Source organism: Bos taurus, chromosome 1 (genome assembly GCF_002263795.3).
Source record: "Bos taurus isolate L1 Dominette 01449 registration number 42190680 breed Hereford chromosome 1, ARS-UCD2.0, whole genome shotgun sequence".
Taxonomy (NCBI): Eukaryota; Metazoa; Chordata; class Mammalia; order Artiodactyla; family Bovidae; genus Bos; species Bos taurus.
Genome location: NC_037328.1, coordinates 82,323,874 through 82,344,466, shown reverse-complemented (window position 1 = coordinate 82,344,466; position 20,593 = coordinate 82,323,874). Strand labels below are relative to the sequence as shown.

At 38.2% G+C, this 20,593-nt stretch overlaps 1 protein-coding gene and 1 long non-coding RNA gene across 7 annotated transcripts in view; both read left to right on the top strand.

The window, feature by feature from the left end:
• Positions 1–20,593, top strand: part of VPS8 (VPS8 subunit of CORVET complex) — a 291,024-nt gene that overhangs the window by 62,283 nt on the left and 208,148 nt on the right. For all 6 annotated transcript variants that reach the window (XM_024995281.2, XM_024995278.2, XM_024995290.2 and 3 more), the window contains one exon: positions 376–465. In XM_024995281.2, coding sequence (XP_024851049.1) covers positions 376–465 — 90 coding nt within the window. The remainder of the gene's footprint in view (positions 1–375; positions 466–20,593) is intronic.
• Positions 477–19,467, top strand: LOC132345658 (uncharacterized). Its single transcript, XR_009495110.1, has 2 exons — positions 477–2,992; positions 3,099–19,467. It is a non-coding gene; the product is annotated as an uncharacterized lncRNA (long non-coding RNA).

The following is a 20,593-nucleotide window of genomic DNA, read 5'->3' as shown; positions in this document are numbered from 1 at the left end:
GACTTATAAATGATTCTCTTAGTTTCTGGTAGGAAGAATTGCCTGTATGTGTTCTTTAGGGAAAGATCTATGTAGAGGATAACTGAAGAGGTAAACGTCAACATTTTATTTCATTTTTATTTCACACTAATGCCATCTGGAACCTGGAGGTATTTATTAGGAAAGATTAACAAATTGGTACTAACCCTGAGCCTGAAAGAAATTAGGCTGGGGTTAAAAAATGGGGAAATAAAGCCACTAAAATTTTAAATTGTATTTTTTCATAAAATAGCCAAGCCTGATTCTGTATTATTTAAGATCATATATATTAAGATGACATATATTAAGTATTACAAAGCTTTGAGAGACATATTTTAATTACTGTTTTCCTTCCAGATGGTAGAAATCCTATTGCATTATGCAGACCGAGCTCTAAAAAAGTGCCCAGACCAGGGAAAAATCCAAGTGATGGAGCAACATTTTCAGGTACACAAGTGCTTCTAATAGACATTACTATGAACAGGTCTAGTACTGGTCTTTGATATTATTTGAGAATGGAACTTTCATCTTTTGCTTAAACATTTTTCAGTATTCAGAGATTTATTACAGGGTTTGTGGAACATCTCAGTTATTAAAATTTGAAGTAACAGGTGTACAGACACATGGGAACAGATGAGTAAAATGTTGTGGAGTGTCAGTGCTTAGGTACTTGGTGCTTCATGGAAGGAACAGATGTGTGTATGAGGGTGCATACCTGTGAATTGACGCCATACACCTTGCTGATGACTAACACTTCTGTTGACTTGTTGGACAAGTGGACTACCAAGGTTTAAATTTAGTTCTCTTAGGAGCACCTGTGATTCAAGAATAGGTACATTGCCAAAAAATTATGATCTCTTAAATATACTAATAAAAAACCTTCAGTTTCTCTTGAAACTCTGAAAATAGAAGTCAAGGAATGATTTAAAGATCTGCACAGTGTTTGTTATGAGAGTATTTACCATTTGCAATCATCTCAAAGTATATTTGTTGGGAATCTGTTTCTTCTTCTTCACTCTGAGGTCTTGCTCCCCTCCCCCTGTCTCCTCTCTCAACAAATATTTGAGGGTCTGGTATAGCAGTCAGCAAACATTTTCTAAAAAGGGCCAGATGGTAAAATTTAAGCTTTGTGGGGTACATATGGTCCCTGTCACACGTTCGTCCATGTGATTTTTTTTTTTTTAACTTGTTTTTAAACAACACTTTAGAAATGTAAAAACCATTCGTAGCTGGGAGCCATTCAAAAACAGGCTGTGGACAGGACTTGGCCCATGGGTCAAAGTGTGCAGCCTCTGGTCTAATATGTTCTAGGCACTGGACGATAGTGTGCAAAAGATGTGTGCTCCTTGTTATCTTGAAGTTAATAGTCTAGTCAAAATAACTTTTCTTATGCACATTACTGGACATATTTAGAAGAAATATAGGGTTTTGGAGTTGGAGGAGCAGACACAGCTCATATGTTTTTATGTTTGCATTTGATGCTCTTAACTTTGGAAGACAAGAGTAGATACGGCAGTGAACAGTTGGAGGGTATCAGAGCAGGATTTGGTTTCCTGAACTGTACTATTGAATGCCATAGTAGTGGGCTTCTAGCAAAGTAACATTTATTACCTTGTGGCTCACTGAATTTGTAGTGAAGAAGAGAAAGGAGCTTATATAAGGTTATAGAAATAGATAAGCTAGGAGGAAAACATATGGCAGAGAGAAAGCATTTGGGGACAGAACTATTTAGGAATAGTACCTGGTATATAAATGATTTTGTATATCACTACAGTATATAGAGAAAAGCAAACTCAGCATTTTAACAAGAGAATATCTGTTATCAAGAAGTGGTAGGATGGTATTCATGTAAGAACTCTGGTTGTTGGAAGGTGTACTTTGGTGAAAAGGAACATCCAATAGGGCATGCTTAGAGGGGTTAATGAGGAGGATGTGTGTGTGTGTGCGTGTGTACACATGGCATGCGTGTGAATATACACATAAGGTGGAAACCACTTTGTTGGGGAAGAACCTGGTAGAGAGCTATAAAAGAAAAAAGGAATGAAAAGTGATATTCTGACAGAGAAATATTAAGGAATCAGCATGACAGGGACTGTAGATGATGGTTTCTAAAACAGATTTTAAAATTTACTGAGAAACAAATCATGGTAGTAATGTTTTCTTTAACCACCTAGATATTTGTCAGAAGTTTAATTCTGCTAAAAGAATATCTAATAAAATTTTGATTTATTAATCACTTAGCCTCATAGGCAGTAAAGATAACAGTGGTGGGAATCATTATTCTGAATTTACTTTTTATCAATGATTGGGGAAGTAGAAGGGATAAACTACTGATAGAAAAATTATCTCATTATTTTAAAGGTTATAATAACATCTCATGAGGAAAAATAACATTGTGAATCCTGTATTTTAGAAAGCAGATATTTCAGCAAAACAAATATGGGAACAGTCTCATGGTTATAGGCCAAAATACTAATATACCCCTAAATACTAATAGATTCACAAAGAACAGGAATTTTTTTTTTTAACTTTTTATTTTGTATTGCTGCTGCTGCTAAGTCGCTTCAATCGTGTCCGACCCTGTGTGACCCCATAGACGGCAGCCCACCAGGCTCTCCCATCCCTGGGATTCTCTAGGCAAGAATACTGGAGTGGGTTGCCATTTCCTTCTCCAATGCATAAAAGTGAAAAGTCAAAGTGAAGTCGCTCAGTCGTGTCCGACCCTTAGTAATCCCATGGACTGCAGCCCACCAGGCTCCTCTGTCCATGGGATTTTCCAGGCAAGAGTACTGGAGTGGGGTTCCATTGCCTTCTCCAATTTTGTATTGGGGTAAAGCCAATTAACAATGTTGTGACAGTTTCAGATGAACAGCAAAGGTACTCAACCATACATATGCATGTATCCATTCTTCCCCAAACTCTCCTCTCTTCCAGGCTGCCAGATAACATTGAGCAGAGTTCCGTGTGCTATACAGTAGGTGCTTGTTGGTTATTCATTTTAAATAGAGCAGTGTGTACATGCCTATCCCAAACTCCCTAACTGTCCTTTCTCCCCATCCCTCCCCCCCGGCAACCATAAGATCGAAGAACAGGAAATTCTTCAATGCTGACACAATAACCACAAACAGTCCAAGGAGAAAGGAAATGGGGAAGAATGTTGAGAGAAGTATATCTATAAAACACAGAACATCTACCAAAGTTGGAGAGAGGTCGATAACCAAAGATATTTGTCAAAAGCATGAAGAATCTATATGACTATCAGAAAAGAGACTCGTATGGTCCAGATTGTACCTACCAAAATACTAAAGGATACGGAGGGATTTTGACAAAGATTAACTTCATGGGAAATAGATGGGGAAACAGTGGAAACAGTGTCAGACTTTATTTTTCTGGGCTCCAAAATCACTACAGATGGTGACTGCAGCCATGAAATTAAAAGACGCTTACTCCTTGGAAGGAAAGTTATGACCAACCTAGATAGCATATTCAAAAGCAGAGACATTACTTTGCCAACAAAGGTCCGTCTAGTCAAGGCTATGGTTTTTCCTGTGGTCATGTATGGATGTGAGAGTTGGACTGTGAAGAAGGCTGAGCGCCGAAGAATTGATGCTTTTGACCTGTGGTGTTGGAGAAGACTCTTGAGAGTCCCTTGAACTGCAAGGAGATCCAACCAGTCCATTCTGAAGGAGATCAGCCCTGGGATTTCTTTGGAAGGAATGATGCTAAAGCTGAAACTCCAATACTTTGGCCACCTCATGCGAAGAGTTGACTCATTGGAAAAGACTCTGATGCTGGGAGGGATTGGGGGCAAGAGGAGAAGGGGACGACAGAGGATGAGATGGCTGGATGGCATCACCGACTCAATGGACGTGAGTTTGAGTGAACTCTGGGAGTTGGTGATGGACAGGGAGGCCTGGCGTGCTGCGATTCATGGGGTCAGAAAGAGTTGGACACGACTGAGTGACTGATCTGATCTGATCTGAACCTAATATGTGTATTACATGCCAAGTACTACGTGAAGGGTGTGGCATTCATTTTTGTTTAATTCCTGCAACAACCCTATGAAGTAGATCCTGTTATTATCCTCATATTATAGAAGAGAAAGTTTAGGCTGAGAGAGGTTAAGTGACTTCTGAAGGTAATATTGCTGATTAAGTGTGGGGTCAGAAACTCCAGTCCAGGTTATTCTGACTTCAAAACCCAGCTCTTAAGTAACCATTGTACTGTATTGTTATTTTCAGAGCAAGTTCAGGGAAAGGATGGGTGAGAAGGGGTGATGATAGTAGACGATCAGGAATGATAATTATAGCAAACATCTAAAGTATTCAGTGCTTACTGTGTGGCAGACACCATTACAAACCATTTACACATGTTAACTTATTTAATTCCTGTAATTCTACAAGGTAGGTTTTGTCATTATTCACATTTATGAGTGAGACCAAGGCACAGAGAGGTTAAATCACCTGTTGCAGATCACATAGCTAGTGAACAATAGAGCTGGGATTAGAATCCAGTACTGGGACTTTGGAGTCCACATCTGGAATGCTGCACTCTACCCTGGAGCAACACTTCTGGTTTTGCTTCTATTTTCATGAGCGCAGAGAGTGGTCTTTAAAATGGAAAAGTCCAGATAAATATATTAAAGAAACAGGCTGAAGCCCAGCATATGTTTCATATAGTTACATTATGATTGTTCAGATCTCAAGACCCAGTGGAATTATAACCCATGGTCCTATTTGAATAGTCAGAGCTATCTAAATAATTTGTAAGTAACTTTGGATCAGTTTTCAAATAAGGCACACTTGCTTAAGCATGGATGCCTAAGCAGAGAAGACATAGCTTATTTCACTCAAGAGGACTATACTTTTGAAAAAGGTGATCTTTAGCCCATTAGGATGAGTAAAATACATGCACAAATGGCCACAAATCTACTGTTTTAAGTGTTAAATTGTAATATTTAATCATAAAATAGTAAAATAGGTTAACTCTTACAGTGTAATTTTGTAGAAGAAAAGTGGATGTAGGAACTATCCACTGTAACCCCATTGTGGTTTGTGAACATTTTCCATGAGTTCACTTAAGAACAACCTTGCTAAACTCATAAAAATGGCACTTTTGAAAGGAATGTGAGGACACTACATTCATGCAATGCTTATTACATAACATCTTGATTTTGTTAAAGCATTTGCCTTAGTTTTTCATTACTCTCATTGCTGAGATGGATTAGTAAATAGTAGATTTACAGATGAGAAACATTCCTACCCCAAAGAGTATTCTTGCAGGCCTAGTATTAATTACTTTCTAGGGCTCTTTCATATCCAAGTTTTTATCATTGATTTGGATGAAGATTTATTGAGTGGCTTGTCGAATTTGGATAGAACCAAGAATCAGGGTCCAAAATGATCTTGACAAAGTGCAATCAAAATTGTTATGAGGTGAAATTTAGCAAGGATAGACATCAAGACTCGCACTGGATTCAAATAATTAAGTTGAATGCATCCTGGATTGGGGAAATCTAGCTGGACAGGATTTTAGTTGACCATAAACTTAGTATGAGTCAACTGTGTATTAAGACCCAGATAGAGGAAAGTGATAGTACCACTGGGCTATGTGTTGAAAATAAAAACTAAATAAGATAGTTTATGGACTATTGACGGACCAGCTTTTATCCAACAACTGGGCTGGTGGGAGGTTTTAAAATCAACAGTTAAAAAAAAAATACCAGAGTTGTTTAATCTAGGGAGAAAGTAAGTGCAGATATGGTATAAGTTTCAGATATAAGTATATATATAAGTTTCAGATCTCTGAAAGCACTATCTGCTTTCAGATAGTGAAGGACTACCATAGGGAGATTTATTGTACTGCAGCAGAGGCAAGGCTAGTATGTGAAAGTGAAAGTCATTCGGTTGTGTCCGACTCTTTGCAACCCCACGGACTATACAGTCCATGGAATTCTCTAGGCCAGAATACTGGAGTAGCCTTTCCCTTCTCCAGGGGATCTTCCCAACCCAGGTCTCCTGCATTGCAGGCAGATTCTTTACCAACTGAGCTATCAGGGAAGCCCATAAGTGGGTAGAAGGTCTAGTTCAGTTTTAAATGGTCTAATGATTATGTAATAAGTCTTGGACTGTGTGCCTCCTACTGTCGAATGTATTGAAGTAAAGGGATGATGACCAGCTAACTAGGAGATTTTTTTTTGTGATCAATTAATTTATTCTAATTGGAGGATTATTACAATACATCAACATGAATCAGCCACAGGTGTACATGTGTCACCCCATCCTGAACCCCTCTCCCATCTCCCTCCCTACCCCATCCCTCTGGGTTGTCCCAGAGCACCAGCTTTGGGTTCCCTGCTTCATGTATAGAACTTGCACTGGTCATCTATTTTACATAAGGTAATGTACATGTTTCAGAAGGCGAAGGTGGGATGATTTGAGAGAATAACATTGAAACAGGAGTGTTTATAAAAGACTTTGTTTTGCTGGGTGGGAAGATCTGAGACTTCATTATCTTTATCAAGAAACTCATTGGAAACAGGTAACCAGTAATCCAATTAGTTGAAATTCCTAAGACTAGATTCTATCTCAGTCAGAATACTGAGCATTGGGACCTCCTTGGTCGTCCATTGGTTAAGACTCTACACTTGCAATGCAGGTGGTGCAGGTCTGATCCCTGGTTGGGGAACAAAGATCCCACATTCCCTGTGGCATGGCCAAAAAAAAAAAGAAACAAACTGAGCATTTACATTTTACCAGCAGGTGGCACTCATGTCTGCTGTCTCAGTTTTAATCTTTACCTTTGAGGAGGAGCCTCACCTTTTCCTTAGAATCAGAATATATAATACCATTCAGTATTTTTGCTTTCCTCCAAAGATCAATCAATATTTGCCCTGTCTTAACTACAGAAGATAGCTTTTGGATCTCATGATGTTTTTGATAGGCTTTGACTTTTATTTATCTAAGAAAGGTTTGAACCTATAATTATAATTTATTTGTACAATAGCTAGTAAGATTAAAGAGAATTAAAGTGTTCTCTTGTCTCATACATCTTGAACCTTGCCTTTTCTTCAGGCTGTCTTTCTTATCCCCAAAACAAAGTGTGAAAGTGTTAGTTGCTCAGTCGTGTCTGACTTTTGCGACCCTGTGGACTGTAGCCAGCCAGGCTCCTCTCTCCATGGGATTTCCAGGCAAGAATACTGGAGTAGGTTGCCATTCCCTTCTCCAGGGAATCTTCCCGACCCAGGGATCTAACCTGGGTCTCCTACATTACAGGCAGATTCTTTACTGTCTGAGCTGCCAGGGAAGCTCCTAAAAACAAAGTCGGACAACAAACAAATCCCTTCTTTGCCCCACGCCATCTCCCAGAGTCTTATTATGCCTCTTGTTTGTACAGTCTCAACAGAGCCACACATAGCTGTCTTCATCTCCTCACCTCCCTCCCATTCCTTGTCTGAGTTCTGTGGGCCATTTTATTCCTCATCTTATTGGTCCTTAGTAGCAATCAACACAGTTAACAACTCTGGAAACAGTCTGTCTCAATGGCTTCTCTGGTATCATACATTCCAGGTTTTTTCCCTCTCTCTCTTGCTACTAATGTCTTTGTTCGTTCTCAAGATATTGTCTGTCACTTGAGAGTATTTGTTAAAAATGCCTTTCTTGAGTTATTTCCCTGTTCTGCTGAGTTAGACTCTCTGAAATTGGTGACCAGGATTTGAATTCAGCCCCTGAGATATGATTCATCAGCATGTTGGAAGTTTAAGAATCATTACTTTATCTTGTGACATAGGTAAATAGCTATCTTACTATTACCTCCAACCTAAGTTGTTCTGAGTTCCAAGATCCCTATAGTTAAGTTGTCTATTTACATCTTCACTTGGATGTTTTATAGGTACCTCAAACTCATGAGGGTTTTCTCTGGTGCCTCAGATGGTAAAGAATCTGCCTGCAGTGTAGGAGACCCGGGTTTGATCCCTGGGTCAGGAAGATCCCCTGGAAAAGGAAAGGGCAACCCATTCCAGTATTCCTGCCTGGAGAATTCCATTGACAGAGGAGCCTGGTCGGCTACAGTCCATGGGGTCGCAAAGAGTCAGACATGACTGAAGACTAATATTTTCACTTTCAAACTCATGAACTGCTACTGCTGCTAAGTCATGTCAGTTGTATCCGACTCTGTGCAACCCCATAGATGGCAGCCTACTATGCTCCAAACATTTCCTCTCAAAACCTTATCTGATGACCCCTGTTTTAGTGATTGGATCCATGTCCACCTAAAGTAAATTGAATGATTCTTGTCTTTGACTTGTTTCCTTTCCTGCGTCTTGACTATTCCTCCAATTTAATCATTCTGTCTAGTCTACCACTGGCCTGTTCCACATCACCATCAGTCTTCTCTTGGTATATTACCATAGCCTCTGCATTGATCTTCCTGTACATAGTCTTATTGTACTTTAGAGACCATTTTCCCACACAGCAGCCAGAGAGAAATGTATTACATATAGACATGAGACTCAGGATTTTAAAATATCTTAAGGGCTTCTCATTTCACAGTAAAGACTGAATCCCCAGGCGGTTTCTAGGGCTCTGTGTACTGTCCCTGCCTGTATTCCTGTAATTCTCTGTATCCCTTTCATACTTCAGAGTTCTTTTCAGATCCTTGGTATTCCTGTTCTTTCTTGACTCAGAGCCTTTGCCTATGGTGTGTTCTATGCATAAAAAATGTCCCCCCCCCCACTTTTTTTGTTTTTTAGCTCCTGTGTATTTTCAGGTGCCAGCTTAAACATCACTTCCTCTGACTTCCAGATTGTCAGATTCATTTCTTTGTAAAATTGTCATGTAAATCACTCATTCAGTGTCAGCCTTCCCCAGCTAGACTTTGTAAGGCTAGGGACTCATACGAGTTCAGAGACCATTTTTTAATCTTTTCACCACTGTATTCCCAGAATCTGGTTTAGTGCCCTTGATTTTGATAAGTATTTGTTGAAGGAATTTTTTAAAATACATGAATTTATCTTGTATACTGTGTTTGCCTTAAGAAATATATTTTAAACCTAGCTGTCTTCAGTCTAACTCTGGGAGGTATGAACTGAGAATAAAACTTAGCCTTTGCAGCACAGATGTCCACAGTCATGACTAATATTATTGTATGCTATGCGCCTGGCAGGTATCTCATTTAATCTTGATAACACACTTGAGGATTAGGTATTATTATTTATCCCCATTTTACAGATGCATACTAGTATAAACAGACGCAGAGGGAGGTTGAATAACTTGTGTAGTATCGTACAGTAAATCAAACCACAGTAGGCACCAGCCTCTCTGACTTGGGAGCCTTGACCCTATTCTGTACACCTTGCAGTTTATTCTTTGAAAATTTCAGACCAGTATGTTGTCAGCTAGGTCACTTTGCAATAAAGAAGACCTAAATAATAATGTGGTTTTAGGAAGATACTAAAACATATATAAAAGTGAAAATACAAATGATTTCATTTTAGGGTAATCATAGTAATAATATTTGAATGATCTTGGGCCCTTTTATTCCTCATCTTATTCATCCTCAGTAGTATTCAACACAGTTAACAACTCCAGAAACAGTCTGTCCCTTTGGCTTTTCTGGTTTCTGAGTTCTCTGTTAACAGTGTTCTCCAACTCTAAAGCTGCCAAGTGAACTGTGGAAGCATTTTCATGTATTTTTGGTTATTTTATCTTGCTACATTTATCTTTGTTTGTTCATGTTACAGAGTAGAGGTTAAATAAATAAACCCAAAGCATTTAAAAAATATGAATCAACCTTAAAAAGATTTGAAAAGTTATATAATTTAAAAATATCTTTAAAGTGAAACCTTACGTTAATCATTACCAGGCTCCCTTCCCAGTTTCATTTTACATTTCCATGTCAATAAGAACATTCAGAGCCTTTGTTATTGCAGCCGTTGGCATTTATTTTTGTATTAAGAGTTCATGCCAAAGAGTGGACAGGGACTAAAAGCTAAATGTAGGATGAAGCAGTAGAGCTTTCCTTGTCTAATTCATGCTTCCCTGAAATGATTCGAAGAAGGAAAAACAGTACTGGTGTCCAGCACACTGCTTTGTCTCTGAGGCTTGTTTAAAAATGTTGGTTCTAGGGAGTCAGATTTTTTTCCTTACGAGGTTGTTTTGTTATAATTATATCTGAAAAGAAAAAAGAAGGAAAAATACATATACACACTTACGCATACAGAGAGCTATTTATATATAGCTGTTCACGGTGTTTGTGTACTAATACTGGAATACCAGCTGTTTAATTCTGAGCGCCTGCAGAGATGGATTGATCTGTTGATCTTTCTATCTGAGATGTGTGTGTGTGTTTAGGTATGTGTATCTGCTTTGGTGTACATATATATTCTAGACTTTAATTAAGATTTTGAATCATTATCAAACAATGCATTTTTTATTGCCTGATTGATTTTTAGAATATAAATTATGAGAATTATATTGCTCTAGTTATATTGCAAAGGAATCTGCATCTACTATCTCATTTCTTTTCACATCATCCCCATGAAATAGGGAAAGCCAGAGATTATATCTTCAGTTGGCAGATGGTAAGACAGTCACAATGCAATAAAATGATCTATTCAGTCACTCAGACAATTGACATGCTTAAATTTAGGTCTTCTGTGAGCTCAGCATGTAAGTCACATATTCATATTGTCTTTTAAAATTAATCTTAAGTATACACAGATATCTAACAAGAGAAACAATCTTCTTCGGTCACTTGATCACTTATCAGATCAGATCAGATTAGTCGCTCAGTCGTGTCCGACTCTTTGCGACTCCGTGAATCGCAGCACGCCAGGCCTCCCTGTCCATCACCAGCTCCCGGAGTTCACTCAGACTCACGTCCATCGAGTCAGTGATGCCATCCAGCCATCTCATCGTCTGTTGTCCCCTTCTCCTCTTGCCCCCAATCCCTCCCAGCATCAGAGTCTTTTCCAGTGAGTCAACTCTTCACATGTTATAGGGCTTTGTATTGAGGAAGAGATTAGAAAAATGTTTACTTTTTAAAAATTCTGGAGACCAGAAGTCCAGCTGTTTCTCAGGAATGGCCTTGTATGCTTTTGAGACTCAGAGGAATCTCCTGCTTAAAGCAGATGTTGCTCACAGTGTCTGTGTTGCAAGACAATCAAATAAGCAAGCAGCACACAGCACAGGCAGGAGGACTTGGAGTTTGCATGTGGGTCCTTGATCTCCCAATATCTCATAGTGAGGCATATGTAGACAGGTCTGGCTGGAAGGACTGAGGGTTTTGCTTCAGTAGAAGAACTGGTCTTTTTCTTTTTAAATTGTATATATATCTGTTTGTTTATTTTTGGCTGTGCTGTGTCTTCATTGTTGCAAGTGGTCTTTCTCTAGCAGAGTTCCACGTGCTATACAGTAGGTATATGTTGGTTATGCGTTTTAAATACAGCGTGTACACGTCCACCCCAAACTCCCTAACTATCTCTTCCTCTCATTCTTCTCTCTGGTAACCATAAGTTCATTTTCTAAGTTGGTGAGTCCCTTTCTGTTGTGCAAGTTCATTTGTATCATTTCTTTTTAGACTCTACATATAAAGGATGTCATTATTTGTCCTTCTCTGTCTGACTTCACTCAGTATGACAGTGTATGTGTCCATCCATGTTGCTGCAAATGGCATTATTTCGTTCTTTTTTATGGCTGAGTAGTATTCCATTATATATATAAAACACATCTTCTAAAGCCATTTATCTATTGATGGATACTTAAGTTGCTTCCATTTCTAGGCTATTGTAAACATTGCGGGGAAGGCAATGGCACCCCACTCTAGTACTCTTGCCTGGAAAATCCCATGGACAGAGGAGCCTGGTAGGCTGCAGTCCAGGGGTCGCTAGGAGTCGGACACGACTGAGCAACTTCACTTTCACTCTTCACTTTCATGCATTGGAGAAGGAAATGGCAACTCACTCCAGTGTTCTTGCCTGGGGAATCCCAAGGACGGGGGAGCCTGGTGGGCTTCTGTCTATGGGGTCGTACAGAGTCGGACACGACTGAAGTGACTTAGCAGTTAGCAGTAAACAGTGCTGCAGTGAACACTGGGGTGCATGTATCCTTTTGGATCATGTTTTTCTCCAGATATATGCCCAGCAGGTTCACATGGCAGTTCTATTTTTAGTTTTAAGGAACCTTCATACTGTTCTCCACAGTAGCTGTACCTGTTTACATTCTCACCAACAGTTTAGGAGAGTTCCCTTCTCTCCACACCCGCTCCAGCATTTATTGTTTGTGGATTTTTTGATGATAGCTATTCTTGGTGGAATAAGGTGGTATCTCATTGTAGTTTTGATTTGCATTTCTGTAATAATTAGCAATGTTCTTTTAATTAAATTTTAAATGTTTGGATCATTGTACATGCGTGCTAAGTCACTTCAGTTGTGTCCGACTCTGTGTGACCCTGTGAACACTGTAGCTTGCAAGGCTCCTCTGTCCATGGGATTCTCTAAGCAAGAATACCAGACTGGGTTGCCATGCCCACCTCCAGGGGATCTTCCTGACCCAGGGATCGAACCCTCATCTCTTATGTCTCCTGAATTGGCAGGGGGGTTCTTTACTACTAGCACCACCTGGGAAGCTCTTGAATCATTGTAGATTCACATTTAGTTGCAAAAATTAATGTAAATAGATCCATTGTACTCTTAACTCAGTTTTTCCGAGTGGGAACATTTTGCAAAACTATAGTACAAGTACTTAACCAGGATATTGACCAGTGAAGTAAAGATACCAAAAAACAGCATCATCACCATATGCATCCCTCATTATGCCCTTCTGTAGCCATGACTTCTTCTCTCCTCTCCGCCCCCCACTCCCATTTCTTAACCCTTGGCAACCATTAATTGTTCTCCATTTCTATCATTTTGTCATTTCAAGAACCACTGGGAATTGACCTTGTTAAATTCAACTGAATTCTTTAGGGATTCATCTAGGTGGTTGTATCTGTCAGTAGTTTGTTGCTTTTTATTGCTGAGTTGTATTCCATAGTGTGGATGGACATACCACAGTCTGATTAACCATTCACTTGTTGAAGGACGTCTACATTGTTTCCAGCTTGGGGCTGTTAAAAATAAAGCTGCTATAAACTTTTGTATATAAGTTTGTATAAGCTTTCTTCATTTCTCTGGGAGAAATGTTCAAGAGTGCAATTGCTGGATTATACAATAGCTGCATATTTAATTTTTTTTTAAGAAACTACCAAATTGTTTTCCAGAGTGGTTGTACCATTTTATGTTTTCAGCAACAATATATGAATGATCTAGTTTGTCCATGTCCTCACCAGTATTTGGTGAAGTCACTCTCAATTTTATTTTTGCTATTCTGATAGATATGTAGTGATACTTCATTGTGGTTTAACTTCTGTCAAATTTTGTTTGTTTTGCCTATGTTCTAAGTAGATTTCCATTTTACTTTTGCGTTTTGATAATTTTAGATTGTTTTTAAAAATGTATTCTACATTCTAGTTTTTTGTCAAATAGATGATTCTTCCAGTCAGTAACTTTTCTTTTTACACTTTTTAGCAGGGCCTTTTGAAGAGCAAAAGTTTTAAATTTTGATGAAGTCCAGTTTCTTTTTCTTTTATGCTTTGGCATCATGTCTGAGAACTCTTTGCCTAACCTGGGATCCTGAAGATTTTTTTCCTGTGTGTATTTTTTTTAAGTTCTACAGCTTCGTGTTTATACTTAAATCTGTGATATTTTGAATTAAATTTTACATAACTTAGACTTAGATTGAAGGTTTATTTTTATTTTTTGGCCTCTAAATGTCCAAGTGCTCTGGCACAAGCTGTCTTTCCCCCAGTGAATTGCTTTAGCACCTTTGTCAAAAATGAGTTGGGTGTACTTGTGTGGGTCTACTTCTCAGTTCTCCTTTCTGTTGTGTTGATCTGTGTGTCTGTACTTCTGCCAGTGCCACAGTCTTGGTTACTGTAGCTATATACAGTAAGTCTTGAAATTGGATAAAGTGATTCTTCCACTTTATTTTTCATATCAAAATTATTTCAGCTATTCTAATTCCTTTTCCATATACATTTTATAATATTCTTGTCTGTACAAAAAAATCTTGAGGATTTTGATAGAAATTATCAATATATTATACATATGTATCAATTTGGGCAGAACTGACATCTTTACCATGTTGAGTCTTCCAGTATGATTGCTGTACGTGATTTATTAGAGTGTACCTAGTCAGTTTGCCTGCCTGGCTTCCCTCCCCTCCTCCCTTCTTTTCTTTTGCAACTGTAGATAGGATTGAATTTTTTATTTTGGTGGCCATGTGTTCACTAATAGCATATAGTTGGTTTTTGTGTTTATCTTGTATCCTGCAATCTTGCTGGACTCACTTCTTTGTTCTAGGAAGTTTTGTGTATATTCCTTGGGATCTGCTATGTAGACAACCATGTTATCCACATACAGGAACGGTTTTATTTTTTTCTTCCTAATCTGTGCTTTCTCCCCCACCACCCCTAATACCACCCCTGCCAATGGCTGGAACTTCCAGGGCAGTATTTCTAGGGCTGGAACTTCTTCCCTTGTTGAATAAGACTGGTGAGAGCTGACATTCTTGCCTTGTTCCCAGAGTTAAAACATTTGATTTTTCACCATTAAGTGTAATGTTAGTTGCATATTTGTTGCAGATACTCTTTATCAAGTTGTGGAAATTTCCCTCTCTATTTTTCTAAGAGTTCTTTTTCATGAATGGATGTTGAATTTTGTCAGATATACATTATTCACTGTTTGATATGATTTTTTTCATTTGTTAATTCAGTTCAGTTCAGTGGCTCAGTCGTGTCCGACTCTTTGTGACCCCATTAACTGCAGCACGCCAGGCCTCCCTGTCCATCACCAACTCCTGGAGTTTACCAAAACTCATGTCCATTGAGTCAGTGATGCCATCCAACCATCACATCCTCTATTGTCCCCTTCTCCTCCTGCCCTCAATCTTTCCCAGCATCAGGGTCTTTTCAGATGAGTCAGCTCTTCCCATCAGGTGGCCAAAGTATTGGAGTTTCAGCTTCAATATCAGTCCTTCCAATGAACACCCAGGACTGATTTGCTTTAGGATGGACTGGTTGGATCTTCCTGCAGTCCAAGGGATTCTCAAGAGTCTTCTCCAACACCACAGTTCAAAAGCATCAATTCTTTGGCACTCAGCTTTCTTTATAGTCCAACTCTCACATCCATACATGACCACTGGAAAAACCATAGCCCTGACTAAACGGACCTTTGTTGGCAAAGTAATGTCTCTGCTTTTGAATATGCTGTCTAGGTTGGTCATGTCTTTCCTTCCAAGGAGTAAGCGGTTTTAAATTTCATGGCTGCAGTCACCATCTGCAGTGATTTTGGACCCCTCCAAAATAGTCAGCCACTGTTTCCCCATCTATTTGCCATGAAGTGATGGGACCAGATGCCATGATCTTCGTTTTCTGAATGTTGAGCTTTAAGCCAACTTTTTCACTCTCCTCTTTCACTTTCATCAAGAGGCTCTTTAGTTCTTCTTTGCTTTCTGCCATAAGGGTGGTGTCATCTGCGTATCTGAGGTTATTAATATTTCTCCTGGCAATCTTGATTCCAGCTTGTGCTTCCTCCAGCCCAGCATTTCTCATGATGTACTCTGCATACAAGTTAAATAAGCAGGGTGACAATATACAGCCTTGACGTACTCCTTTTCCTATTTGGAACCAGTCTGTTGTTTTATGTCCAGTTCTAACTGTTGCTTCCTGACCTGCATACAGATTTCTCCAGACACAGGTCAGGTGGTCTGGTATTCCCATCTCTTTCAGAATTTTCCACAGTTTATTATGATCCACACAGTCAATGGCTTTGGCATAGTCAATAAAGCAGAAATAGATGTTTTTCTGGAACTCTCTTGCTTTTTCAATGATCCAACGGATATTTGCAATTTGATCTCTGGTTCCTCTGCCTTTTCTAAAACCAGCCTGAACATCTGGAAGTTCATGGTTCATGTATTGGTGAAGCCTGGCTTGGAGAATTTGGAGCATTACTTTACTAGTGTGTGAGATGAGTGCGATTGTACAGTAGTTTGAGCATTCTTTGGCATTGCCTTTCTTTGGGATTGGAATGAAAACTGACCTTTTCCAGTCCTGTGGCCACTGCTGAGTTTTCCAAATTTGCTGGCATATTGAGTGCAGCACTTTCACAGCATCATCTTTCAGGATTTGAAATAGCTCAACTGGAATTCCATCACCTCCACTAGCTTTGTTGGTAGTGTGTTTCCTAAGGCCCACTTGACTTCATGTTCCTGGCTCTAGGTGAGTGATCACACCATCATGATTATCTGGGTCATGAAGATCTTTTTTGTACAGTTCTTCTGTGTATTCTTGCCACCTCGTCTTAATATCTTCTGCTTCTGTTAGATCCATACCATTTCTGTCCTTTATTGAGCCCATCTTTGCATGAAATGTTCCCTTGGTATCTCTAATTTTCTTGAAGAGATCTCTAGTCTTTCCCACTTTATTGTTTTCCTCTATTTCTTTGCACTGATCACTAAGGAAGGCTTTCTTATCTCTCCCTGCTATTCTTTGAAACTCTGCATTCAAATGAGTATATCTTTCCCTTTCTCCTTTGCTTTTGGCTTCTCTTCTTTTCACAGCTATTTGTAAGGCCTCCTCAGACAGCCATTTTGCTTTTTTGCATTTCTTTTTTTGGGGATGGTCTTGATCCCTGTCTCCTGTACAATGTCACGAACCTCTGTCCATAGTTCATTGTTAATCAGGTGATTTATATTGATTTTTTGAGTTTTAAACCAACTTACATTCCTTAGGTAAATCTGCTTGGTTATGAGATATTATCCTTTCTAATGTGAATATCTGTGTTCATAAAGAATGGTAATCTGTTTTGTTTTCTTGTGATGCCTTTGTGTGGTTTTGGTGTTGGGTTATACTGACTTCATAGAATTGTGAATTATTACCTCCTTTTCAGTGTTATGGAAGAGTTGATTTTAATAATAATTATTATAATACTTGATATTAATTATTCCTTAAATGTTTGATAAAATTTACCATTGAAAGTATCAAAGTCTTGAGTTTTCTTTGTAGGAAAATTTTAAAGTATATTTTCTTAGAAGGTTATGTAGTTCTATTTCTATTTGAGTGAGCATTGATATTTTCTATCTTTAAAGAAATGCAGCCATTTCATCTAAGTTTCATCATTCTCAACAACTCATGACATTTTCATTACCCTTTTCATATCTGGAGAATCTATAGTGATGTCATCTCTGTTGTTACTTATTTTGTTAATTTCTGATTTAATTTCATTGTGGTCTGAGAACATACTTTGTATGACTTGAATCTTTTTGAATTTGAAACTTGCTTTATGGCCTAAAATACATAATTTATCTTAGTAAATGTCCTGTGTGTTTAAGAAAAATGTATGTTTTGCTGATGTTGGAGTTCTAAAAATGTCAATTTATAGATTTCTTTAAAGCTATCAATTCAGTGGGCTTCCCTGGTAGCTCAGCTGGTAAAGAATCTACCTGCAATGCAGGAGACCCTGGTTCATTTCCTGGGTCAGGTAGTTCCATACCGGAGTGGTATTCATGGGTTTCCCTGGTGGCTCAGTCAGTAAAGAGTCAATTCAGTATGTACCACTGTCATTATTGACTTTATAATCTTCAAATGTGATTAGTATTCCTTCTTTGAAGAGTTTTAGAGAAAGTTTATTTTTTAGGTGGAAAGAACATTTATTTTCTGATGTATGATTCCTTTCTAGTTTTTTTGTATTGGGATCAGATAATGTTTTGTGTACTAATTCTACATTTTGAAGATTATTTAGGGTTTTTTTGGGTGTGTCTGTGGCCCAATGTATGATCACTTCTCATTGCTCCCACTGTTCCATCAGCACTTGAAATATAGTATTTTGTGTGTTTTCACAGAGAATAAATAGTTCATTATCAGTCAGATTTTTTAAATTGTTAAATATCCTAAATCCTTACTCGTTTTTCATCACCCCAGCTTCTCGTGGACAGTGCCCTGTTACAGCACTCTTTTCTCTCTTTTTCCTTCCATCTTCTAAGCCTTAGGAGCATTAGCACTGTCTAATATAGAACGTATCATGTTGTAATTTGGCATATAGAAATAGGAAATTGATCTTCATGATGGTTTATTTACTCACTTAATACCATTTTAGCCTGAATTTTACTTTAGCTGATAAACAACATTTAATCTGATCACAATCCTGTTTTTCTTTGCATGGAGTTTGAGGGTTGGCTTTTTTTTTAAGATTTTAGATTTTTGCTTTTTTCAGATTTCAATCTGAAAATCTTAGGTGGATTAAAACAAATATTTTTTGTTTTTATTTTTTTAAAAGAAAACCTTTTACCACTTTACTGTACTTCTGATATTTAAGATTGTGTCTTTTATTCCAGTGATTACCTTTGTAATTATAGTATTGTATAGTTCTCGTCATCCTCTATTTTTTGGTGGGGGGGAAGGCATTGGTCCTTTCTGTTATTAAATTTAGCACAATTTTCTTTATTCTTCCTCCTTAGCGTAATTTTCTTTATTCTTCCTCCTCAGTCCCTCCTCTGTACCAGATTTTAACCATTATCTTTTATACTGTTAAAAATGTTTCTACTTCTAAGTTTGTGAGTTTTAAAGGATGTGTTTTGACTACCAATATGCAGATGAAGCCACTTAATCTCCCTCCAACCTTCTTTTTTTCTTTCTCCTCCCAATTTGTCTTCATGTAAGTCTTTTCCTTACTGTCAGGGTATCTGTTTGTTTTAGGCTTACTTTTTAAGTTAAATGTAGTTCCTGCTGATCGCCAGTGCTTTTGCTATAGTTTTCCCAGTCATTTTCTTGGCTGCTGAATCCGTTCCTTCAAGAAAGACTAATTCCCTGGTGGTCCAGTGGTTAGGACTCCGCACTCTCACTGTCGAGGGGGCCCAGGCTCAATTCCTGTTAGGGAAACAGATTCCATAAGCCACGCCATGAGGCCAAAAAAAAAAACAAACCAAGGGCTAATGAATCACCTCCAGTTTCACCAGTGAAGTCTTTACCCTGAAGCTGTAAAGCTCACAGTGGTGGCTATATGATTTCCAAAATTCTTATTTTCAGTTGAAAGCTTGAATTTTAATCATTAGCAACATGTTCCTTTTTTCCCTTAAAGTGACAGCTTTACTGTGTTCCATTTCTGAAAAAGTTTTCGTCATACACTCAAGTCTGAACAGATATCTTTTTCTGTCAATCATCGTACTCCATGATAGAGGTGATTGGTTCAGCTCACAACTCAGTCGCACAAGTGGTTTTGTTGAGACAACTGTAGTGCTTTGCTGTGCAACAGAAGTGCTTTAGTCCTATTTCTTGTTTCATCACACACAATTTTTTTTTAATGTACCTTGAAGGTTGAGATTTAATAAAATTAATAAAAAGCACTGCTTCATCAAAGACAGTCTTTGTTTGTTTTTTTGACTGCACTGAGTCTTTGTTGTTGCTCACGGCCTTTCTCTAGTTGCGGTGAGTTGGGGCTCCTCTGTAGTTGCCATGTGCCTGCTTCTTATTGTGGTGGTTCCTCCTGATACGGCGGTGGGCTTAGCTATCCTGTGGTATGTGGGATCTTTCCTGACCAGGGATCAAACCCATGTCCACCTGCATTGGTAGGCGAATTCTTAACCACTGGACCACCGAGGAATCCCCTAAGGGCAATCTTGAGTGAAAATGGAATTTTTTTCCCTTTCCTCTAAGGGTATGACTATGAAGAATATGATGACTGCTAGTATAGATTGGTTCCACTGCTTGGATTTGGGCTAAGAAGACAGCAGTTTAACTGACCCTTGTTGCATTATATTTGCAAATGTGAATATGCTGAATAATAAAAGTGAAATCTTCATATTATTATTAAGATTATAATATCAGGAAAATGTTTGACTTCACAAAACTCTTGAGTCTTGAAGACCTCCTGTGGTCCTCTTATGAGTCACACTTTGAGAACAACTGATATCTTAATTATGCTAAATGATTAGAAAAAGGCAAAGAAATATAATCATTTTAAATAATATTTTCTCTTAGTGGTAAAATTATGGAGGGCATTTTATCTTTTAAAATGTCTTTATGTATTTTTCAAATGTTCTTTGAATTCATATTACTTTCATGAAGAAGAATATGCTTCACATTCTTGGCTATAAAATGATAGGCTTCTAAACAGAAGGTGACAAATGTTTAATAAAAGACACATCTTTTTTTTCCAGATATGGAGGCTATTTGGTTAAGATTTGGCCAAAAGTAAAATAATATGGAAGAAGTTAAAAAAAAAGGGAAGCCTCAAGAGAACAATGATTTTTGAGTTGTTGAGTCTTCACATTGTTGGTTTCTAGCTTTTATATTGAAAAGCATTTTGCCTTTCTTTAAGGATCTTGAAAATGTTGTTCTGTTATCTTCTATCATCGAATACTACTGTGGGAAAATCTGAGGCTAGCCAGGTGTTTTTTTGTCCTCTCTCAAAATTCATCATATTTACTGGCTACTTAGTTTGGGTAATCCAGTAATTTTACTGGGTCTCAGAATAATCATCCTA